At 46.2% G+C, this 25,425-nt stretch overlaps 2 protein-coding genes across 7 annotated transcripts in view; both read left to right on the top strand.

The window, feature by feature from the left end:
• Positions 1 to 25,425, top strand: part of LOC126191098 (sorting nexin-24-like) — a 96,597-nt gene that overhangs the window by 15,415 nt on the left and 55,757 nt on the right. For 3 of the 6 annotated variants that reach the window (XM_049931831.1, XM_049931828.1, XM_049931833.1), the window contains exon 2: positions 2,707 to 2,749. The exons of 1 other annotated variant lie outside the window; for it this stretch is intronic. The gene's annotated coding sequence lies outside the window, so the exon portion shown is untranslated. The remainder of the gene's footprint in view (positions 1 to 2,706; positions 2,750 to 25,425) is intronic. 2 more of the 6 variants (XM_049931830.1, XM_049931829.1) reach the window with 2 other exon arrangements.
• LOC126088315 (uncharacterized) lies at positions 7,323 to 9,329 on the top strand. Its single transcript, XM_049906445.1, has one exon. It carries the CDS (start codon positions 7,323 to 7,325, stop codon positions 9,327 to 9,329), a length of 2,007 nt encoding a protein of 668 aa, XP_049762402.1.

The following is a 25,425-nucleotide window of genomic DNA, read 5'->3' as shown; positions in this document are numbered from 1 at the left end:
CTCCTAGAGTGCTTTAAAAGCTCCCAACCAATGCTATCCTCACCATCCTATGGTAATGACCATTTACATCCTTGAACAATGTGGACGTTCTATGGACTTCTTATGGACCCCGGGACACGTCGGAACCCTGGGAAATGAACTAGCCGACAGGCTAGCCAAAGAGGCTATTTGTAATCAGAGTCTGGAGATCGGCTTACCAGAATCTGATTTTCGATTGGTTTTCTGCTGCAACATTTTTGGGCTCTGGAGTACAGAATAGCACTCCCTGACTTTGCCGGATAAGTTATGTATGATAAAGGAGACGACGAATATGTGGAGGTCTTCCATACGAGCCTCTCACAAGGACGCCATTATCCTTTGCCGGCTCTGCATTGGCCATACTTGGTTGACTCTCTGTTACTTCCAACATTGCGAGACCCATCTCGGTGTCACTGTGGTTCACACTTGACAGTGGTCTACATCTTGTTGGATTGTCCAGATGTAGCCACCCTGCGGTGGAATTTCAATCTCCCTGATGCGCATCCTTCGATTTTAAGTGAAAATGCATCAGTGGCTAACATAGTTTTAAGTTTTATCCATGAAGGGGGTTTTTATCATTCTGTTTAAGGGTGGGTGCCCTATCCTCATCTTTCAGGCCATCTCTGTTTCTCTTGCCTTGTGCTTTTAGGCTGGCGATTTTAGTGTGTTTCAGAATGGCTCATTCATCCTTTTTTATTCTTGCTATCATCCAGCTAACACAGTCTGCTATATTGTTGTAATACCTTGTGCCACTTTTTTTCTTTTAGTTAATGTTTCCCATTTTGACTTGATACCTTTTTTTTCTGCTTCAATGTGCTTACACACACAGTTTTACGCATTTTGTTCCTTCCCCTGATCTCAGGTGGTAGCATTCTTTTGGGGTATGGTTTTCATCTGAGACTTGTGTGACTAAGAAAAAAGGGACTGATAATCTTGCAGTGTAGTCCCTTTAATCTACAAACAAACCGACCAACTTTTTGGCAGCTCTTCCTTTTTTCGATTCTTCAGGGTTATCAAGGTGAACTGTCATTTTCACTGAGAGCTCTGAAACATTGGATAGGCTGCGATATGCTTGTACCTCTTCCATGTGACAAAAAAAGAAATCTGTTGGAAGGAAATCATTGTGCATTCACAGTGGAGCTGATAACCATTAAGACAGCCCTATGTTTTATTACTCAGACCTCTCTCCACAGCATTTTAGTTTGTAGTGACTCAGTGAGCAGTTTACAGGGTATTGAGCAGTGTTACTCCTGTCTTGCTGTGATAGTTTCCATTCATGCCCTTCCCTCTGACCTTAATCATACTGTGGGCTCAGTTGTCTGTATCTGAGTCCCAAGTTATGTGGATACCTCAGGGAATGAACTGGTTGACTGTTTGGTTGACTGCACAATCCTAGGAGCAGATTTGCTAGTGAAGTAAGTTCTCTCCTCACTCGGAGGTGGAACATTCAGTGGGCTACTGTCCCGTCTAATAAACCCTGCACTATTTAGGATGCTAAGTGTGGTCTTCTAAATTCCTTGCCTCTGACTTTGGCAGGCGATTTGTGGGCAGTTAAGCTGGTTCCCTGTTTTCACTGTGAAAATGGGTTTTGTCTAAGGTATTGTATGGCCCCCAGTCATGTGCAAAGCCCCAGGGATACCTGCTTGGACCCACTGATCTATTGACCTGATTATTTCTCTCACTTGATTTTATTGTAGTCAGTCCAACCGATGTCCATGATATTTCTAGCTTCCTTATTTTTACTATTAAGAATCTTCCAGCTACAACACATTTACTCTGTAACTGTCTTTGCTCTTAATTAGGTTGGCTGGGGGAGGGGGGGGGGGGGGGTGAAAGAAGTCTGATACAGGTAGGATTTCTTTTGCTACAGATGAGACCTGAGAGAACCCTTGTCTGCTCTGACCTCCTCAGTGGTCAGACTCATATAAACTCCTAATATTATTTTTCAGCTCTGGCATCAACATTGATTTCAGTTCCTCGCCTTTGCTATTCCTACATACTTCCATAATTCGCTAATATTTTTGGCAGACCTCACTTACTTCAGATAAACTCCCTCTTGACTAAGGAACAGATGACCCCACTGTTTAGTCCGTTAATGTCCAACCATCCAACACTGTAGTGGAAGAAGTGAATGAATTGTCCAATCTAGAAAGCAAGATTACTTAGAATGTGTTAACCAAGGAAAGTAGCGGAGTTAGACTGGCACATGTGAAGGAAGATATCTTCAATAAGAGAGCTCTTCCAGGGAAGTGAAATGTGCACTATTAGAAATCTGTGAAGAAGAAACCAAAAGCATTTGAACTGTGACAGTATAGAAGAAATTAAAAAATTAAGTGGGCACATAAAATACTAAATGAAACTATAAAAAAAGAGTAGACGGCGGAAGACCTGTCTGGAAACCATTAACAGAACAAGAAATGTATTAGCCGGACATATGCTACTGCATCCAGAAATTACCTTGGTGGTGAAAGGAGAAGTAGAGGGGTAAAATAGAACAGTGGACAGAGATTACAATATTCAAAGTAGATAAAATAAGTGATGTAGTGTGTAGTAATTTTGTAGAACAGCACAATATAGAAGAAAAAAAAAATTGAAAGACTGGTTATTTGAAACAATTAATTGCTTACTGTTTCATTTTATTTTTGTGCTGTTAATTCTGACCATTTTCCCTTTTTCTTCTTTTTTCAGTAGCTGCATCATCATTCTCAATTGGTATGTCTAATACACTCTGGTAAGTCACTTAATTATTATAAGAGTAATATTGCTCCCAATATAATTTTATGCAAGAAATTCATTTTTATTTATTTTGGATCTGCTCAGTTATGTAAAATTTATTGCTCTACTGCCTTCTGCTTGTAGTGTTAGAATTGCTCATTACCTAAAAGACTGAAACTATATGCTGGGCTCAAATCTGGGGACCTTTGCCTCTGCCAAGTTAGCTACCTAAGTGCGACTCACTATCCATCCTCGCAGCTCTTTGCTACCCCCAGTACCTTGTCTCTTACCTTCCAAACTTCCCAGGCTCGAATCCCGGTCTGGCACACAGTTTTAACCTGACAGAAAATTTTATATTGACACACATCCAGCGTGAAAATTCATTCCGGCTCATCACCTACTCCACTAATTTTTAATTCCTTCCCCCCCCCCCCCCCCCCCTCCCCCCAGGGCCCACAACTCCTTTGCGAATACCTGCATTGTGAGCATGGTGTCCCAGGCTATTGCAGCACTTACTTTTTTTCCTGTGCAGCAGTCTCTCATCTCTGACTATCCTGCCTCTTTCTGTTGGTGGAAGCATTTGATGTCGACCTGGCTATGCCCTAAATCTTGATTTCCTTTCTCAGAATAGTCATTTATTTACTTGACATCACCTTCTGGCTGAAGTAATTTTTTGTTTTCTTTTGGGTTTGACCTTTATTTCCCAATTTTTTTCTGTTATGTGGACTGACTGGGGAAGGACAAGCTAAATAGCACCTACTGCTTTCAGTGGTAAATATTATATGCACATTACTTGTGGAGATTCTTATATGTGCTTCTAAGCCAACACAGAAACCAATCCACTGTGGTGGGGTCGTTTTATGCCTATCGTTGAGCCTCTGTACAAATGGGGTTCAAACTGCTGATGCCTGCGCTGCTCACTCGCTTGCATGCCAAGGAGTAAATATCTGTCTTCCTGGGGCATCAGGACTCCAAGCAGTGGCTGTCATGCCAGATGGCTTTTGCTATAACTGGATGGCATCCGTGATGAGCCATTGAACAGAACAGGTAGCATCAGGGTGGATGTTTTGCTCGTGAAATGTGTCAAGTTACAACAAAACAACGACCATTCAGATCACTGTTCTATCACATCCCTGTTCTTCACATTACAATGTGGAACCTACTGCTTTCTCTACACTGACTACCCTGAGTGAAGAGGAATAAGCCAGACATCTGGGAGCAAACCAGTTTATCCAGTAGTTGGTATGTACTCAAATTGATGGGGATACTTGTATTGTGACAAAACTTTTATTTTTTGTGGAATATATTGAAGATAAATTTGGAGAATGAAACTCTGGGAATAATGTGCAATGGATCGCAATTGATTAATGCCACCCCTGCTGCAGAGTCTATGTTCTTCAGAAGTGATTGTGTGGGTGATGTGCTAGTGACCATTTCCCCTCATAAAACTGTGGATCTGGTCCAAGGAAACATCTTTCACAGAGACCTTACACTTCAAATAGGCGAGAAGCTATGGCTAATCTTGAGCGGTGAGGTGTATGTGGTGCCATACATGTCCAAAAGGGTCCCTATGACAATATAACAGACTTTGGTACCTTTATCTTTGCCACTGAAGGGAATGTCCATTTGGAAAAAAAAAAATAGTTGTGGCGTACAGGTGTGATGTGAAACCTTAAATTCAGTCACTCATGATGTGCTTCTGATGCTTACGCTTTGGTCATATATCACCCGGATGCACAGTGGACCCAAAATGCAGCAACTGCAGATGATCATTCCACAAAGGTAGCCATAGTAAAAAAAAAAAAAAAACACACACACATTTGTAGGTCAGTTGCCTAGAATACCACCCTCCATGTTCAATGGTTTACCCAGTCGTAGCATAAAAAAAAAGAAAGAAAATGTGAACACCTACTTAGTATTGATATGATGACGAATTATGCAGAAGTTACAGTCATCATCCACACTAGTTCTCTCACTGCCTTCTCTCTTGTCATTCCTGCAGCACAATCTTCAGAAACAACTTCCCACATGCAGCCAGAGAAGCAGCTTTCTTCCATCAGTATCTACTAGTGACAGGGCTTGGGTCCCCTCTCCCTCAAAATCCATAGGTCAGAGGCCTGAAACCAGCCAGTGGCTGAAGGATACATGGCCTGTTGGTATGAGGGGTCCCCACACGCTCATTGTGGGTAGGACCTAACAAAAATCTCAGCCACCAAAGAGGGAGAAGGACGACAAGGAGAACAAATGCTCATTGATGTGGTTCCATACCCATTGATGACAGGCAGTGATTGTGGAGCGTGGCTGGTCCTCCTGACCTCTTCGTACCTAAATGTGGACACCCATAATGTGATCATTCAGTGGAAATGTATTGGATACAGTAAAACCTCATTAATGGGTTTTTGTAGGGAGATAACATAAATGTACAAGTGGGATTAAAGTTTTCAGTATATTTCTATTAAACTCTAGTGCGTGCAAATGGAAGATACATATATTGTGCAGTAATAGGTACAGTAGTTCAGATAGACTTATGTCCAAGTTATGGGCAATTAAAGTTATTTATGCTTAAGAGTGAAATAATAGTGGCTTGTTTTTTTGGAAGCGTTTCTGCATTCATAATTAAAGTTTTCTTATGCAATCACTGTACACATCCTGTCATCTCTAATGTTTTTTGATTTTATGTAACATTGTGGTACTTCCAATGCAGTAAGTGCTTCTGACAGACTGGGAGGATCCACAGATTCACCACCCGATTCTTCAGCTTACTCAGAATTATTTATTTCAGCTAATACTGGCACTGCTTTATTAATTATGTCATTTTGTCAGGATCATGGTAAACAAAATCATCAAAATCAATTCCATTTGAAATATGAGCCCGGTCATTCTGTTCAGTGTAACAAAAACTACAACAAAATGTTCAACATTTTCAGGGTCAGCTTGAGTTTCATCTCTTGTGATGCCAGCTTTCCAAAAGAACTTGCATATTGTGTTTGACATCAATTGATCCCAAGCAGACCTTATGTACTGGATTCCCTAGATAAGAAATACAAATTAGAAAGCTACATTTACATATCTGTGCTGAATTTAATTTATAGATGTATTCTAAAAGTTTTAGTGAAATTCTGAGGGAACTGACAGGAAATGCTATACATATGTAGTGTATGTGTAAAGTGTGTCCTAACATACAATGCTATTCTTTGGTTTACCTGCAACAGGTGCAGTTTAGGATCTTCCTTCCCACTGTCTAGATGTGCAATGTCACGTTGAACCCAGCATTTTCCTGTACTTTGCTTTTGTGACTGCAGTGATGATGATGATTGGTTTGTGGGGCATGACGATATGAGGACAACGCAGACACCCCAGTCCCTGGGCAGAGGTGTCAGTGATGCCATAGTCAAGAGATTGAATATGGCTCATGCAGTTTGTTGGAAGAAAAGTCAGTTCTATGTTGCTGAATTATAGTGCTGGAGAATGGGCTGTACAGTTGTCTAGAAGCAAAAATATTTTCCTCTTCTCATGACACATGAGGGTGTTAAGCTTATCAAGGTGACTTTCGAAGAGGCTTCCAGTCATCCGTGCCTTCTTGTTTGACTCACACTGAGTGGAATATGACCTAATGCCCTTGAAACATCGAGGCTTTGGTGCATTCCCAATCACTAGAGGGCAGAGTATATCAGAGCCATCTGCGTTTACGGTAAGGAGTACTGTCACTTTTTGCTTGCTTCTCTTTCCTTCAAAGCAAGGATCGCCCTTAAATACTAATGTTTTATCTGGCAAAAAGTTAAAAAAAGTTCTGTTTTGTCTATGTTGTAAATATCTTTCAGACTGTGTTTTGGTATTATACTTTGGCGATCACGGTCTTTCCAATAGTCTACATCACATTATCCACAATGTTAGCCTCCCCACAAATTCTGTGGCCAGTGTTGCCACATCTTACTGTGAAGCAGTGTAACCAATCAGAAGAATCATGGAAGTTTTCAACATTTAAGTTTTTTGATAATTCTAAAGCCTTTCCTTTCAGTATTGCACCTGAAATAGGTAAAGCACACTTACTGAAACCAAGTCTGTAGGCATTTTTCCACATCTGCAAACTTCCCACCCTGGATATGCGTGCATTTCTCACCATTTGGCCCCGCTTTTGAAACACTGGATCTTATGCACGTCATTGGCCAGTATAGTAGTTAAAGTAGAGTATGGGATTTTGAGATGCTTTGTGATGCTCACTTTGGGTTCACTAGGACTACTTTGCACTTCTTCAGTTATGTTTACTTTCTCCTGCATGGAAAGACATCATCTTTTATTTTGTGACAAACTCATCATGCATGAACATTGGAAACTACATTAGAAAAATTGAATTGAGTTCACCCCCCCCCCCCCCCCCCCCCCCCCCCCGGCAAAAACACTCATAGTTTCACTCGGTGTGCTATCCACCTATGTATTGTGATTGTTGAACCGCAGACTGCATTCCCTCTCTTAGGGCCCCATTACACAATGCCATCGAGAAGTGCTACTCTGCAGCTCTTGCATTCACACAGTGCAGCGCATTATGCTGCCACTGAGAATAGGTGCAACTGTTCCTGTGAACTACTTTGATGCCGCTGTTGCTACTGCCGCTGTTGCTACTGCCGCTGTTGCTACTGCCGCTGTTGCTACTGCCGCTGTTGCTACTGCCGCTGTTGCTACTGCCGCTGTTGCTACTGCCGCTGTTGCTACTGCCGCTGTTGCTACTGCCGCTGTTGCTACTGCCGCTGTTGCTACTGCCGCTGTTGCTACTGCCGCTGTTGCTACTGCCGCTGTTGCTACTGCCGCTGTTGCTACTGCCGCTGTTGCTACTGCCGCTGTTGCTACTGCCGCTGTTGCTACTGCCGCTGTTGCTACTGCCGCTGTTGCTACTGCCGCTGTTGCTACTGCCGCTGTTGCTACTGCCGCTGTTGCTACTGCCGCTGTTGCTACTGCCGCTGTTGCTACTGCCGCTGTTGCTACTGCCGCTGTTGCTACTGCCGCTGTTGCTACTGCCGCTGTTGCTACTGCCGCTGTTGCTACTGCCGCTGTTGCTACTGCCGCTGTTGCTACTGCCGCTGTTGCTACTGCCGCTGTTGCTACTGCCGCTGTTGCTACTGCCGCTGTTGCTACTGCCGCTGTTGCTACTGCCGCTGTTGCTACTGCCGCTGTTGCTACTGCCGCTGTTGCTACTGCCGCTGTTGCTACTGCCGCTGTTGCTACTGCCGCTGTTGCTACTGCCGCTGTTGCTACTGCCGCTGTTGCTACTGCCGCTGTTGCTACTGCCGCTGTTGCTACTGCCGCTGTTGCTACTGCCGCTGTTGCTACTGCCGCTGTTGCTACTGCCGCTGTTGCTACTGCCGCTGTTGCTACTGCCGCTGTTGCTACTGCCGCTGTTGCTACTGCCGCTGTTGCTACTGCCGCTGTTGCTACTGCCGCTGTTGCTACTGCCGCTGTTGCTACTGCCGCTGTTGCTACTGCCGCTGTTGCTACTGCCGCTGTTGCTACTGCCGCTGTTGCTACTGCCGCTGTTGCTACTGCCGCTGTTGCTACTGCCGCTGTTGCTACTGCCGCTGTTGCTACTGCCGCTGTTGCTACTGCCGCTGTTGCTACTGCCGCTGTTGCTACTGCCGCTGTTGCTACTGCCGCTGTTGCTACTGCCGCTGTTGCTACTGCCGCTGTTGCTACTGCCGCTGTTGCTACTGCCGCTGTTGCTACTGCCGCTGTTGCTACTGCCGCTGTTGCTACTGCCGCTGTTGCTACTGCCGCTGTTGCTACTGCCGCTGTTGCTACTGCCGCTGTTGCTACTGCCGCTGTTGCTACTGCCGCTGTTGCTACTGCCGCTGTTGCTACTGCCGCTGTTGCTACTGCCGCTGTTGCTACTGCCGCTGTTGCTACTGCCGCTGTTGCTACTGCCGCTGTTGCTACTGCCGCTGTTGCTACTGCCGCTGTTGCTACTGCCGCTGTTGCTACTGCCGCTGTTGCTACTGCCGCTGTTGCTACTGCCGCTGTTGCTACTGCCGCTGTTGCTACTGCCGCTGTTGCTACTGCCGCTGTTGCTACTGCCGCTGTTGCTACTGCCGCTGTTGCTACTGCCGCTGTTGCTACTGCCGCTGTTGCTACTGCCGCTGTTGCTACTGCCGCTGTTGCTACTGCCGCTGTTGCTACTGCCGCTGTTGCTACTGCCGCTGTTGCTACTGCCGCTGTTGCTACTGCCGCTGTTGCTACTGCCGCTGTTGCTACTGCCGCTGTTGCTACTGCCGCTGTTGCTACTGCCGCTGTTGCTACTGCCGCTGTTGCTACTGCCGCTGTTGCTACTGCCGCTGTTGCTACTGCCGCTGTTGCTACTGCCGCTGTTGCTACTGCCGCTGTTGCTACTGCCGCTGTTGCTACTGCCGCTGTTGCTACTGCCGCTGTTGCTACTGCCGCTGTTGCTACTGCCGCTGTTGCTACTGCCGCTGTTGCTACTGCCGCTGTTGCTACTGCCGCTGTTGCTACTGCCGCTGTTGCTACTGCCGCTGTTGCTACTGCCGCTGTTGCTACTGCCGCTGTTGCTACTGCCGCTGTGTTCACTGTTGTTTTGTACCAATTGTTTGTAAGTGTGCCACTCACTGCTTGGATGGTCAGCAGCATCCCTGAGTGGCATCTTGCGAAGGCTGCTGTTGGGAGCAATGTTCAGTCAAGTTACACGATCTGAAACTGACTGCCACAAGGTCAATAACAACAGTGTCACCGTGTATACTGCAACTAAGGCCCACAATAATATTTGCAACTTTGCATGCAAACAGTAAATCAACAGTCGCTGGCCACACTATAAATGAATCATTTAAAGACAATTTCTTTGTCTTTATATTGTTAAGAATGCGACAAAAATGACTGAGGAGTAAAATAATAGTGTAAAAGTGCGAGGATGTATAAATGGAAAACCTGAAAGTGGAGTAACTATGTGTGCAAAATCAAAAAAGTGCACAGTATATAACAAACAAATGTGACAAACATAGAGCTGAGAAATGTATAAATGCGATTTTACTGTATTACTGTCACCTGCCGGAACTACACCATCACACAGATATTGTCAGCAAGTGCATTCCCCTTTGTACCATGTTGGAAGAAATAGTGGTATGGGTGCAAATGAGCCTATCAATTACCATTTGCAACATTTACTTACTTCCAGATGGACATCTCACTTACATTGAGTTGACCCCCTTAGTCCAACAACATGCCCCCCCCCCCCCCCCCCTCCCCCCGTTTTCTCCTAATTGTGGACTTCAGTGTGCACTACCTCCTGTGGTCCTGTGGGGTGTTTCACTTCATGTTGTTCGAGCCTTCTAATTGACCAGCTTTTTCCCATCAGTGATAGTACTCCTACCCACTTCATCGCCCATAGAACCTTTTCAGCTATTGATCAAACTATATCTTTCCCAAGTCTCATGGTTTCGCTACATTGGTCACTATGTGGCAGTCTGTGTGAAAGTGACCACTTTATGGTGACCTTGTCACTTTCTTACCACCGACAGACAGACCACCGTGCAGGGCACTTTGAAGAACCAACTGGCAGTTGTATATCTTCGCTGCTGTTATCTTCACTCATCCTCTGTCAGACTGCACGGACGAGCTTGTGCAAGACATATCCTATGCGATCAACCATGCTTCTGGAACTGCTATTCCCATTTCTACAGGTTCTGTCCATCCCTGGCCGCTGCCTTGGTGGGCCAGAGAGATTGGAATAGCTGTTCAGTGCTCGTGAAGAGCCCTGCAATACTTAAAGCAACATCCTTCACAGGCTAGTGTTATCGTTTTGAAGTGACTATGTGCTAAGTCTTGCTATTTAATTAAGTGCAGGAAGAAGAAATGCTGGAAGCAATACATCTCCTCTCTGGGAACATATGCTTCTTCATTTCAGGTTTGGATCAAGCTCTATAGTCTTCTAAGCCACCAAGAATCCACAACTGTACTTGGTCTCTTCCTTCAGTAAAGTCTCCGTATTGATATGTTGACTTTTGATGAACGCCTTGTGACCCACTTTGTGACACTGTCCTCTTCTTATAAAGCTGGCTTCCAGTCATAGACGGGATGAATTGAAGATAACCCCCTCTACTCATGGCGATTTATACAGGGTGATTCAAAAAGAATACCACAACTTTAAAAATGTGTATTTAATGAAAGAAACATAATATAATCTTCTGTTATACATCATTACAAAGAGTATTTAAAAAGGTTTTTTTTTTTCACTCAAAAACAAGTTCAGAGATGTTCAATATGGCCCCCTCCAGACACTCGAGCAATATCAACCCAATACTCCAACTCGTTCCACACTATCTGTAGCATATCAGGCGTAACAGTTTGGATAGCTGCTGTTATTTCTCGTTTCAAATCATCAATGGTGGCTGGGAGAGGTGGCCGAAACACCATATCCTTAACATACCCCCATAAGAAAAAATCGCAGGGGATAAGATGAGGGCTTCTTGGAGGCCAGTGATGTAGTGCTCTGTCATGGGCTGCCTGGCGGCCGATCCATCGCCTCGGGCAGTTGACGTTCAGGTTTCATAACTAACCTTTTTCGTAGGACTCTCCATACAGTTGATTGTGGAATTTGCAGCTCTCTGCTAGCTCTGCAAGTCGATTTTCCTGGGCTGCGAACAAATGCTTGCTGGATGCGTGCTACATTTTCATCACTCGTTCTCGGCCATCCAGAACTTTTCCCTTTGCACAAACACTCATTCTCTGTAAACTGTTTATACCAACATTTAATACACCACCTATCAGGAGGTTTAACACCATACTTCGTTCGAAATGCACGCTGAACAACTGTCGTCGATTCACTTCTGCCGTACTCAATAACACAAAAAGCTTTCTGTTGAGCGGTCGCCATCTTAGCATCAACTGACGCTGACGCCTAGTCAACAGTGCCTCAAGCGAACAAATGTACAACTAAATGAAACTTTATAGCTCCCTTAATTCGCCGACAGATAGTGCTTAGCTCTGCCTTTTGTCGTTGCAGAGTTTTAAATTCCTAAAGTTGTGGTATTCTTTTTGAATCACCGTGTATAATGAACTGTTTGCTGTCTGGGAATTGCTTGCTCATCTCTCAGTACGGCCCCAGGGCCTTATTCCATTCAGTCAGATGATATAACATCTTGTTACTCATCGGTACCATGTACTCAAGATCTTTAACTGTATTTGGCTTGACAGTCTCTTCCTTTTGCAATGGTGAGATAGTATCATCATTCCAGCCTTTAGCCAAGTGAAAACTCAACGTCCATTAACAACTAATGGCTGATTACCCTCACCAATGTGCTCTGCAAACTGTGTGAAAAAATGAATGCATGCCTGTTATGCTGGTTCTCGAATCCAGGGCCTTTTATCCCCCTAGCACTGTGGTTGCCTGCAAGGGATAGACCATCTGCTTGGTTGAAATGGCAGCCTGACAGGCCTTTTTCAGTCTTTCCAGCATCCTACATAACCTTCAAAAAGGCAATGTTAAAAACGAAATCTGATAGCATATCTTCCCCCCCTGCGGGTTCGGGGGTTAGAATAGGCCCGCGGTATTCCTGCCTGTCGTAAGAGGCGACTAAAAGGAGTCTCACTTGTTTCGGCCTTATGTGATGGTCCCCTCTCGGGTTTGACCTCCATCTTTCTAAATTATTCCGAAGAGCGAGCCAATTGGGGAAGGGCGCCTTACATGGTGCACTGTATCCGTCGTGCAATTAGACCTTTAGCCGGCTTTCACGTCGTTGCAATGGTGTCCCGCTAGTTTTCGATCTTTAGGGCGGGGATACGTCCCTGGGTGCGATTACCACGCTGCCCTCTGCAGTGTTTCTTTTAACTGCGACGACGACCTTGGACAGTTTTGCACCTAAGATCCAGCACGGTAGCCAGTCCGTTGTGGTGGGGCCGCCATGTACCCTCTTGGTTGTAGCCCCCTGACAACACAGGGATCGCTCTACTGATGCCTGCGCCGTTAACTCCCCACGTATGCCAAGGAGTAGATGCCTATCCTCCTGGGGTATCAGGACTCCCGGCAACGGCCATCCTGCCAGGTGGCCTTTGCTGTGGCTGGGTGGCGCCCGTGGGGAGGGCCCTTGGTCGGAGTAGGTGGCATCAGGGCGGATGACCCGCAATGAAGCGTGGTACATCATCTCTCGCTGGCGGCCAGCCGCCAGCAGTCTCTAAGCGTTCTCGGGCTCAATTTAATGCTCAGAAGTACGATCCGAAAACGTTCCCCTCCCTGGCCACGCCGTGGGAAGAGCGTAAGTCCCAGGATGGAGGTAACAGTTATTCGCCCCGATTCTTAGTTTGCACGAGAGCTGATGGGGAGTCTTTTCTCTCCACAAAGCCTCAGTTCTTCGTCGAGCATTTAGAGGACAAGTTTGGGGAGGTGGAGGGCTTGTCTAAAATGCGCTCTGGCTCCGTACTGATACAAACAGCATCCTCCGCCCAGTCACGCAGGTTACTTGCTTGTGACAAGTTGGGGGATGTTAACGTTACTATTACTCCACATAAGAGTTTAAATATGGTCCAGGGTGTTATTTTCCATAGGGACCTCCTTTTGCAGTCTGATGACGAGCTGCGCGCCAACTTAGAACGTAGAGGTGTTCATTTCGTCCGGCGCGTTCATCGGGGTCCGAGGGACAATCAGGTTGCTACCGGTGCCTTCATCTTGGCCTTCGAGGGTGATACGTTACCGGAAAAGGTCAAGGTGATGGTCTACCGATGTGACGTCAAGCCCTATATCCCTCCCCCGATGCGGTGCTTCAAGTGCTGGAAGTTCGGCCATATGTCTTCTCGCTGCACTTCCAGCCTCACATGTCGAGATTGCGGACGCCCGTCTCATCCCGATACTCCATGTGCCCCGCCTCCCATCTGCGTCAACTGCGGGGAGCACCATTCACCTTGCTCGCCAGACTGCAGAATATTCCAGAAAGAGCGCAAAATCATGGAATATAAGACCCTGGACAGACTGACTTATACTGAGGCCAAACGGAAGTACGACCGATTACATCCAGTGCGAATGACAACTTCCTACGCCGCTGCTACAACACCTGTGCTAGCCCCATCAGTTTCGCGCCTTCCGGCCGGATCGACGAGTGGTACAACTCCTCCTGCCCCCTTGCCAGTGGGGGGCTCTACCCACCGGGTTGCTCCTGTGCCACCTACCTCAGGAGCAACACCATCCCCCCCATCGGGGACGTCGGTCCCCGCTTCTAAGCCGGAGAAGTGTCCAACTTCTTCGGCTTCTCACGCTCGCAAGAGGTCCCTTGGGTCCCTCCCTTCCCAGGTTTCCACCGGCGGGAAGGCTGACGATAGCCAGTGGCGTAAGTGCCCACAATCTGCAGGTCGAAGGGCTTCCCGATCCTCCTCAGTCCCGGAGACTGAATCGGTGAAGCCCTCCCAGCCAGTTAAACCCAAGGAGCAGCGTGAGAAATCAAAGAAGAGCAGCTCTAAGCCCAAGGAACGCGCGGTGGTAGCCACCCCATCGCAACCTTCTAGCTCTGCGTCTGGGGACGAGGTGGAGATTCTGGCGTCCGCTGAGGACCTCGATCTCGCCAGTCCCTCAGACGCCGTGAATAGCAATAGCACTAGCACGGGTGCTCAATCGGAGGCAGCAGGTGACTCAGCGGCGTAATCTGCCGTCCCAGTCCCGGCACGCCTTTCTCAGCCATGGACAAAACCATCCTCCAGTGGAACTGCAGCGGTTTCTTCCACCATCTAGCTGAGCTCCGCCAACTTATCAGCCTTCACCCTTTCCTCTGCATTGCTCTGCAGGAAACTTGGTTTCCAGCAATGCGCACCCCCGCCCTCCGTGGCTATCGGGGTTATTATAAGAACCGAGCAGCTTATGAAAGGGTGTCTGGTGGCGTCTGCATCTATGTCCTTAACTCTCTTCACAGCGAGTCTGTCCCTCTACAAACAGCTTTAGAGGCTGTCGCTGTTAGGGTGTGGACGCCGCAGGCTCTTACCGTCTGCAGTCTTTACCTTCCACCGGAGGGTGATGTCGCGCAGCATGTCCTGGCTGCGCTGATAGCCCAATTGCCGCCACCTTTCTTATTACTGGGCGACTTTAACGCCCATAACCCTCTGTGGGGTGGGTCAGTGGCAACAGGTCGAGGCGCCACCGTTGAGCATTTATTGTCGCAGCTCGATCTCTCGATTTTGAATGATGGTGCCTCCACACACTTCAGTGTGGCGCATGGCACCTACTCCGCCATTGACCTTTCAATCTGTAGCCCTAGCCTCTTACCATCTGTCCACTGGAGTGTGCCTGACGACCTGTGTGGTAGTGATCACTTTCCGATTTTTCTGTCACTACCACAGCGTCACTCTTCTGGGCGCCCTAGCAGATGGGCTATGAATAAGGCCGACTGGGACTTGTTCTCCTCCACTGCCGCTATTGAGCCTCTCTCAACTGATGCCATTGATGCGGTGGTTACATCGGTCACCGCCGGCATCGTCACTGCCGCCGAGTCTGCCATTCCCCGTTCTTCTGGGTCCCCTCGGCGGAGGGCTGTGCCTTGGTGGTCGCCTGAGATAGCTGAAGCGATTAAAGATCGCCGGCGGGCGCTCCAGCGTCACAAGCGACATCCCTCCATGGACCACCTAATCGCCTTCAAACGGCTGCGTGCGCGGGCCCGCCTCCTTATCTGCCAAGGCAAGAAGGAGTGCTGGGAGCGGTATGTGTCCACCATTGGACTCCATGTCACTCCATCGCAGGTCTGGGCCAAGATTCGACGGGTCTTCGGCTATCGGACCCCTGCCAGCGTCCCTGCGCTCTCCCTGAATGGAGCAGTTTGTACTGACTCCGACGTCATTGCAAACCGCTTAGCAGAGCATTTTGCTATGAGTTCCGCTTCTGCGAATTACCCCCAGGCCTTCCGCTCCATTAAAGAGCGGATGGAACGTCGGAGCCTTTCTTTTCGCACCAACGCTTCTGAACCCTACAACGCTCCATTCAGTGAGTGGGAATTTCAGAGTGCCCTTGCCGCTTGCCCTGATACCGCTCCCGGGCCAGATCGCATCCACTGTCAGATGCTGAAACACCTTTCAGTGGACTGCAAGCGACGCCTCCTCGACCTTTACAACCGTCTCTGGGTCGAGGGTGAGTTTCCGTCGCAATGGCGGGAAAGTATTGTCATCCCCATTTTGAAACCTGGAAAGAACCCTCTGGAGGTGGACAGCTACCGTCCCATTAGTCTCACCAACGTTCTTTGCAAGTTGCTTGAACGGATGGTGAGCCGGCGCTTAAATTGGGTGCTGGAGTCTCGGGGCCTTCTGGCTCCGTCTCAGGGTGGGTTCCGTAAAGGCCGCTCCGCCACCGACAATCTGGTGAGCCTTGAGTCGGCCATCCGTACAGCCTTTGCCCGCCGTCAGCACCTGGTCGCTGTCTTTTTCGACATGCGGAAGGCGTACGATACGACATGGCGTCATCACATCCTTTCTACGCTTCATGGATGGGGTCTTCGGGGCCCTCTGCCGCTCTTTATCCGCAATTTCCTGTCGTATCGTACCTTCCGCGTGCAAGTCGCGGCCTCGTATAGTTCCTCCCTCGTCCAGGAGAACGGGGTACCCCAGGGCTCTGTCCTCAGTGTCTGCCTGTTTTTAATTGCAATAAACGGTCTCGCTGCGGCAGTAGGAAATTCTGTCTCCGCTTCCCTGTATGCTGACGACTTCTGTCTTTACTATAGTTCTATTAGCATTGCAGCAGCTGAACGTCAGCTACAGGGCGCAATCCGCAAGGCGCAGTCTTGGGCTGTAGCGCGTGGTTTTCAGTTTTCGGCTGCCAAGACCCGCGTTATGCATTTCTGCCGCCGCCGAACGGTCCATCCTGAGCCGCGGCTTTATCTTGCCGACGAACTTCTTGCTGTGGTGGAGACCCACAGGTTTTTGGGTGTCCTTTTTGATGCCCGGTTGACTTGGCTGCCTCATATCCGGCAGCTTAAACAAGCGTGTTGGCGGCATCTCAACGCCCTGCGTTGTTTGAGCCACACCCGCTCTACCAGGCGTTAATCCAGTCTCGCCTGGATTATGGGTGCCTAGCTTATGGCTCAGCATCCCCATCTGCGTTGCGGGTGCTGGACCCAATTCTCCACAGCGGGATACGCCTTGCCACTGGTGCTTTCCGCACCAGCCCTGTGGACAGCGTCCTAGTGGAGGCAGGTGTACCTCCACTGCGGTTCCGACGCCAACGTTTGCTGGCCGCTTATGCTGCCCATGTTTTTAGCTTGCCCGGGCATCCAAATTATCGTGTCCTGTTCCCGCAGTCAGTCGTCCATCTGCCAGACCGTCGGCCCCGGTCGGGTTGTCCGATCGCCGTACGCATCAAGGAGCTTCTCTGCGGGCTTGGGTTTTTCCCAGTTCCACCTCCTTTCCGGGCGCCTCTGCGTACACCCCCGTGGTGTGTTCCTCGCCCTTGCCTTCGGCTCGACTTGGCACAGGGCTCGAAGGACTCGGTCCCTCCAGAGGCCTTCCGCCGCCGCTTTTATTCCATCCTGGCCACGTATCAGGGCTCTGGAATTGTTTACACCGACGGTTCGATGGTTGCTGGTCGTGTCGGGTATGCGCTAACTCTAGGGGACCATTCTGAACAACGGTCCTTGGCGCCTGGCTGCAGTGTTTACACTGCTGAGCTAGTCGCCATCTTTCGTGCCCTAGAGTATATCCGCTCCTGCTCAGGTGAGTCCTTCGTTATCTGTAGCGATTCCCTGAGCGGTTTACGAGCTCTCGACCAGTGTTTTCCTCGTTCTCGTCTGGTGATGGCTATCCATGAGTCCCTGCATACTCTTGCGCGTTGCGGCCGCTCTGTGGTCTTTGTGTGGACCCCCGGTCATGTCGGTATCCCGGGCAATGAACATGTTGACCGCCTGGCGAAAGAGGCCACGAGTAAACAGTCTCTGGACGTTGGCCTCCCAGAGACTGATTTGCGGGCAGTCCTCCGCCGAAAAGTTTTTGCGCTTTGGGACGCTGAATGGTGCAATCGGATCATGCCCAATAAACTCCGTGCCATCAAGGAGACGACGACTGTGTGGCGGTCATCCCTGCGAGCCAACCGCAGGGACTCTGTCGTCCTTTGTCGGCTACGCATTGGCCACTCCCACCTGACACACAGTTATTTACTGCGCCGGGAGGACCCTCCTGTATGTCGCTGCGGGGCGGCTTTGACAGTGGCCCACATTTTGTTGGCCTGCCCCCTTTTAGCTGTGGTCAGGCAGACATTTGCGCTGCCTGATACACTCCCTGCCCTCTTATGTGATGACCCTGGTATGGCTGACTTAGTTTTCCGTTTTATTCGGGCAGGGGGTTTTTATTATTTACTCTGAGTGTTTGTTCTGTTCTTTTGTGTTGATTCTGGCCATTGGCCTACGATTTTACGCTGAGTTTTTAATGTGTTCTCGGTGGTTGGCTTTTCCTTTTTATCTCTATGGTCGGCCAACCACTGTCACACTCTGTGTGATTTTAATTTGTTTCGTCTGATCTCTGTAGGAGTATTTCTTGTCCTGTGTCGTCTGACGTCTTTCCTGTTGTTCATTTTTTATTCTCTTTGGGTGGTTTTACTTTTTTTTTTGGAAAAAGGGACCGATGACCGTCGCAGTCTGGTCCCTTTAATCCCCCCCAAACCAACCAAGCATATCTTCTCGTCTTATACTGTGTTGTGCATCTAGTGGATCAGATGCCATTCCACCTGTTCTTGTACACTCTGTACCTCATCCATATTCATTCTTACAAGCCCTAACAATTTTCTTGGAGTTACTAGTTCAATCAAAGCACAGTACAGTTGCTCATGTCTATGCAAGCATTTGCTGCTTTGTAATTGACAGATCTTTCTCTGAACAGGAGAGAGGAGACATACAGACAGTATGTTAGACAATACTTTATACTTCAAATTTAGCAGTGTAACTCCTCAATAGGTACCACAGTTCAACATCTCTTTACTTGTATGCGAGGTATACAGGGTATAAAGCTATCTTTTCATTGCTGGGGCATTTTCTCCTCATTTCATATTGACATTTCAAGCTGAAGGAGAATCTATATTGATTACTGCCTTCTGTGAATAGTTTCAGTGGAATATAACCAGTTGACGGTGACTTATTGTTATTCACTTTCTTAAGGGCAGTTCTCACTTCTTTGAGTTGGAGAGCCAGGCGTTTATCAAAATGTCAGCGCCATCTTCAACAGGGCTGTTTTCTTGTTTAAGATTTTCCCTGTTTTATCCTTTACCAAGTTAGTTTTTCCACAGAAAAGTTGCTCTCCAATTCTTGATGTTTACTTTCATCCAGTCTCTCCCTTTTTGTTGATGGATCCTCAATTCAGTCCTTTTTTTTCCTTGTGAGTGTACACTACATGTATTGTATTACTCTTTTTTATGCCTTGTTCTTTTCCTCTGTTTCTATATCTTACTCAGTATCAAACTTTGGAGATTTTACGTGCCTTGCTTCAGTTCCCACTGTTTCACTTTCTGACATATCCACTGCAGTCCATTATCATTTCCCATTGATTCTCAAAGTTGCTGCACTCTTTAAGTCCTTTCAAGGATATATGATATCATCTTCTGGTGTACCGACTAGTGCCCATACCAAAAAGTTGTCTGGACCTACATGTAGGCCTTTGTGGCAAGGCACGTCCAAGATGACTAAATTGTATTTTGCATGAATCATGAAATGATCAATCCTGTTCCCATGTGGTGACTTCCACATTCCTTTGTGTATACCTTAGTGTGGGAAAATAGAAACCCACAACCTTGTTTTGAGATACTGCGAATAATATGAACCTTGTTCTATTACCGTTGCTTGTGGTGTGTGTGCTGTGGGGCCCAGTTGTTGGTTTCGCTATCTGTTACTTCCCACCTAAGGACTGAGGTCACCAGCAGATATTTTTGTGATGTGACCCAGTCAGTCATCATATATTCTTTCCAGGAATTTGTAGAACAAGTTTCTTCCTCTGTTTCTTTGATTAGTTCATGGGCATTGATTATAGAATAATTTCACTTTTACCATGAGTGTGGAGAGTCTTGGCCTAGTAGGTGTGAAATCAGTCACAAGGTCCTTAATATCTTGGTATACTACAGATCTTGCACTGTGCTCATGCACATGAAGGTCAACAGACTGAATACATTGATCAAAATTCTTAGGTGATCCTATAGATAGTGCACTTAGTTGGGACCATCGCATTCCCCAACGCTTGAGAAGACTGTGCTCGACATTTGCCATGAGGATAGTTTCTAATAACAGAGATATCAGTGTGTCAAAGTTTGCCTATTTTGGGTATTTTCATTTACTCTTGGTAAGGAATCTTCTTCTGGGACAATTTGCGGGCATAAAAAAAATCAACATATAGGGAAAGGCTGTACAGAATTGTGTGCGCCTCCTAGAACCTTCTATTATAGTCTTTTTAAGCAAGTGTGGATACCATTGGCACTAGCTCCATACAGTACATCTATCCAGTGATCTTTATAATTGACAATCCTCCTTGCTGTGAAATAAACAAAAGACCTTACTCACAAAAAAAGTAGTAAATGCAGTCTACTCTGTGACAGGAAGAATTCCTATTGTTTATAACAGTGTCAAAAAAACTCTTGTACCAAAATTTTTTAATAGCTTGCAAGTGATATTAAGTCCGTACAAGATAAATTATTCAAAAGTAAATTAAGATTTTTGCTTGAAAAATTTCATTTTTCGGTGATTTTTTGATAGAAAGGCTGACCGCTTCCCACTTTTTTGTTCGCTGCTCTTGTCCTATTTGTACACATTAAATCCAACAATTTGTGTACATTATACAACTAATTATATGGAGGATACATAGTATGAATAGGCAAAAAGTGTTAGGTACCCACACGTAAATTCAGTTGCAAAAGACACAACTTTTTTTATCTATGTGATAAAGCATAATTAAAAGATACTCTTCCTTACAAGATAACTCAGACTGAATCTTTGCAAACTCTTATGTTCTACAATTCATAATTGCATCCCTTTTTATGTTTTTGTGTAATACATGTAAGTGTGTGTGTAAATTAATGTAATATTGTTAAAAGGTATATGCATAAATTTGTGTGATGTAAATGACATGCATTTAATAAAATAAGTCTTGATGTATTTCACATCCATGTCTACACAGAGTTACCTCTCTACAGAATATGTATGAAAAATAAAATAAAATAAAATAAAATAAAATGAGTTACTACATGTTGAGGCAAAGTAAATGTATAAATTACTAAATCCCTTCAGTGTTTCTGTTAAATCAGCTGTAAGTATATTTATTAAAAAAGTGAACACATCTGTACTGATATGTTATGGTGAAGCATTTAACACAATGTTTACATGCGTTTACTCCGTTGAAAACTCTTCCCTTAAAACATTGAACTCAAATTATGTGCGATTAGAGGATGTGATGGACTATTTGTGACAGAAGGAGTGAAAAATTCTTCTTATGAAAAGTATTGCCTTCAGTACGATGTGGTGTGTACAGAAATATGTGGAATTTCTTTTTAAAAGCAAACTCTTGTGTTGACACATAAATTTTCGCTAAAAGATGGCACTTAAGTTCAATCATACATTTGTATTACGCTGTAGCATAATTAACAGCTGCCCATGTTCACATATCAATTAAGTAGTAAATATTAAATTTAACTGGCAGTCTACATTGCGTTCCCTTTGCACCAGCCAGTTAACCTACATAAATAACAACTTTTTTACTGTGATTGGCCCTAACTCTGGTACTGTTATATGCCACCTGTTGAAAAATATACCGTCCTGTAAATAATTTCCTCAGTATGAAAAATAAAGCTCTTGCCTACCTTTGCATTTGTGTAAGATTGTTATCTACTGCTGGCAATACGTTTTGAATTTTTATATAATATAAACAAAGATGCTTTAATTTAACAAACGAGAAAGCGCTGGTATGTTGATAGACACAATAAAATAAAAAACACACACACACAAATATTCAAGCTTTCGCAACCCATGGTTGCTTCATCAGGATGTGGGAAGGAGAGGGAAAGACGAAAGGGTGTGGGTTTTAAGGCAGAGGGTAAGGAGTCATTCCAATCCCGGGAGCGGGAAGACTTACCTTAGGTGGATGCTCTGAATGGCCGGTGTGGATGTGGGAGAGGAAAGATTGAGGACTTTGATTAGGGATAGGAGTTGATAGGTATGTTCATTGGCTGAGTTGATGTGTAGGTGAAGGATTCGTCAGTTGAGGGCTATGGATTGTTCGGTTTGGAACTGGTATAGGGACTAATGGAAAGAAGGGTTACAGCCAGAGATGGGAACTTTAAGTGTGAGGTCTTTGGGGGTAATGCCAAATGTCAGACAAGCCTGAGTAAATAAAATATGGGAGCGTAATCTGGCTAGGGCGAAGGCATGTTTGCAGAGGGAATGTGAATAAAACTTGATGGGGTCGATGTGGGGATGTTGTGAGGGTGACATGGTATTTAGAAAGTGGAAAGTGTAACATGAGGCTAAAATGAAAATAAAAATATGTGGGGAGAGATAAAGGTGAACTAGAAAGCAATTGGAGTTCTGGTGTGAAAAAAGTCGAAAAAGTGTTGGTTAAAGCTGAGCTATGTTGATCCTGTGGTGAACTTAGGTTGGTAAACAACGATGTGCACAAAGCTTAGGTAGTTGTATTAACCTTCAAAACATGTTAAAGGGGGCAGAAATTCGGGAAAATTTCGAAAAAACTGCGTGTAAATGTATTAAAAGGACTGGTTATGTGGTGGCAGATTATGAAAATGAGGCTAACAATTGTCTGACGAAGAAATAATAACGTTAAAACCTGTGGGAAGCTGCTAAAACATGATCGGTGTTGTGGAAAAAACGGGAATGGAAATAAAGCGAAAGTTGTTAGAACTTGCCGAAATGGTTGTTTAATAGGTGAAAGGAACTGAAGCTGTGAAATAGTATTCACGAGGCTACACGAGAAATGTTTGTAAACTGGGAACAGTGGATTTTATAGACGGAACTGTTACCAGGCAGGGTTCAGTTTGGATAGTGTCTTGGGGAGTTGGATCATTAGGAGTAGGATCATTAGGAGTAGGAGTAGGATTATTTCTCTTCATGGCAAAGTGATATTTCCAGCAGAGACTAAGAGTGTAGGACAGTAAATCTTTGACGAGGGCTGTTTGGTTGAATCTGGGAGTAGGGCTGAAGGTGAGGCCTTTGGATAGGACAGAGGTTTCAGATTGGGAGAGAGGTTTGGAGGAAAGGTTAACTGCTGAATTAGGGTGTTGTGGTTCCAGATTGTGTTGATTAGAATTTTGAGGTTTTGGGGAGAGTGGAGCTGAAAGTGGGAGATTCAGTAGATGGAAGTGACTGGGTCTGTGTGCAATGAGGATCACCCTGTGGCTAAACATGCCTTGGTACACAGCCACCACATCTTGACACAGTGTTACACTGTCCAGGTTATCTGGATACTTCCCACTGACACCAGCCTATCAGAACTTCAGAGATGGGAACTTTCTCTTTAATATATTCTCTCGTGCCATTACCCACCAGGCCTCAACCTCCACTAATTTAAAGTTGCTGCACCTCGTACCTCACCTGTCATTCAACAACGTCTTTGCCTCTGTACTTCTGCCTCGACTGACAAAAAATAGAGGGAAACATTCCACATGGGAAAAATATATCTAACAACAAAGATGATGTGACTTACCAAACGAAAGCACTGGCAGGTTGATAGACACACAAACATACACACAAAATTCAAGTTTTCGCAACCAACGGTTGCTTCATCAGGAAAGAGGGAAGGAGAGGGAAAGACGAAAGGATGTGGGTTTTAAGGGAGGGGGAAGGAGTCATTCCAATCCCGGGAGCGGAAAAACTTACCTTAGGGGGGAAAAAAAGGACAGGTACGCATGCACGCGCGCGCGCGCGCGCGCGCGCCACACACACACACACACACACACACACACACACACACACACACACACACATCTGCACATACACATACACAAGCAGACATTTGTAAAGGCAAAGAGTTTGGGCAGAGTTGTCAGTTGAGGCGGAAGTACAGAGGCAAAGATGTTGTTGAATGACAGGTGAGGTATGAGCGGCGGCAACTTGAAATTAGTGGAGGTTGAGGCCTGGCGGGTAACTAGAAGAGAGGATATACTGAAGGGCAAGTTCCCATCTCCGGAGTTCTGACAGGTTGGTGTTAGTGGGAAGTATCCAGATAACCCGGACGGTGTAACACTGTGCCAAGATGTGCTGGCTGTGCACCAAGGCATGTTTAGCCACAGGATGATCCTCGTTACCAACAAACACTGTCTGCCTGTGTCCATTCATGTGAATGGACAGTTTGTTGCTGGTCATTCCCACATAGAAAGCTTCACAGTGTAGGCAGGTCAGTTGGTAAATCACGTGGGTGCTTTCACACATGGCTCTGCCTTTGATCGTGTACACCTTCCTGGTTACAGGACTGGAGTAGGTGGTGGTGGGAGGGTGCATGGGACAGGTTTTACACTGGGGGCGGTTACAAGGGTAGGGGCCAGAGGGTAGGGAAGGTGGTTTGGGGATTTCATAGGGATGAACTAAGAGGTTACGAAGGTTAGGTGGACGGCGGAAAGACACACACATATCTGTGTGTGTGTGTGTGTGTGTGTGTGTGTGTGTGTGTGTGTGTGTGTGTGTGTGTGTACCTGTCCTTTTCCCCCCTAAGGTAAGTGTGTGTGTGTGTGTGTGTGTGTGTGTGTGTGTGTGTGTGTGTGTGTGTACGTGTGTGTACCTGTCCTTTTCCCCCCTAAGGTAAGTGTGTGTGTGTGTGTGTGTGTGTGTGTGTGTGTGTGTATACACCTGTCCTTTTCCCCCCTAAGGTAAGTCTTTCCGCTCCCGGGATTGGAATGACTCATTACCCACTCCCTTAAAACCCACATCCTTTTGTCTTTCCCTCTCCTTCCCTCTTTCTTGATGAAGCAACCGTGGGTTGTGAAAGCTTGAATATTTGTGTGTGTGTTTGTGTGTTTATTTTATTGTCTATCAACATACCAGTGCTTTCTTGTTGGGTAAGTTAAAGCATCTTTTTTTTTATGTATATTTTTCCCATGTGGAATGTTTCCCTCTACGTTTCTGTGTTTCATTTGAGTCAGGTGCTACAGCACAGAAGGCAACAATTGTAAGATACAGTGCTCCTACATCTGCAGGTGATGAGGTGCCACAGTCTTGGGGCACTGGACTTAAATTTTGAAAGGCAGCAGTTCAAATCCTCATCCATCCATCCATCCAAAATTAGGTTTTTCATGGATTACCTACATTGTTTAATGTTTGGATGGATCCTTTGAAAATAAGACTGCCTTTTTCGTCCCCTTACCCAAGGTTGTGTTTCATCTCTTACTTCCTTCCTTCCTTCCTTCCTTCCTTCCACTGGGTGCTTTATCTGCCACTCCACTGAAGGTGAAAGACACAACAAAAAAAGTCAAAGCAAACCTAAAAATGGATTCTCACCTGTCAATCAACAAGTAACTAGTTCAGAATTCCGTTTGATAGTAAGGGCTCTGTTGTGGATGCCAGCTAGTTTAGCACAATCTGTGTCTGATGTAGACTTCCCACCTGGAGGTGAGATGAGGAAGATAACTAGGAACCTCACTGTTCAACTGTCTGACACTCTTATGATTGGTGATTAAACCCTACACCTGAAAGATGCACAAAGCAAAATATGGGTACAGGGCAATTGGTTAGTGTTGTTATTGAAATGACCATGATACAACTAACA

Source organism: Schistocerca cancellata, chromosome 6 (genome assembly GCF_023864275.1).
Source record: "Schistocerca cancellata isolate TAMUIC-IGC-003103 chromosome 6, iqSchCanc2.1, whole genome shotgun sequence".
NCBI lineage: Eukaryota > Metazoa > Arthropoda > Insecta > Orthoptera > Acrididae > Schistocerca > Schistocerca cancellata.
The sequence above is the reverse complement of the archived record's forward strand: the minus strand, read 5'-3'. Positions and strand labels throughout refer to the sequence as shown.

Bases quoted from the DNA above. Each gene is read 5' to 3' on its own strand.
- LOC126088315 (XM_049906445.1), top strand. From the start codon at position 7,323: ATGCCGCTGTTGCTACTGCCGCTGTTGCTACTGCCGCTGTTGCTACTG.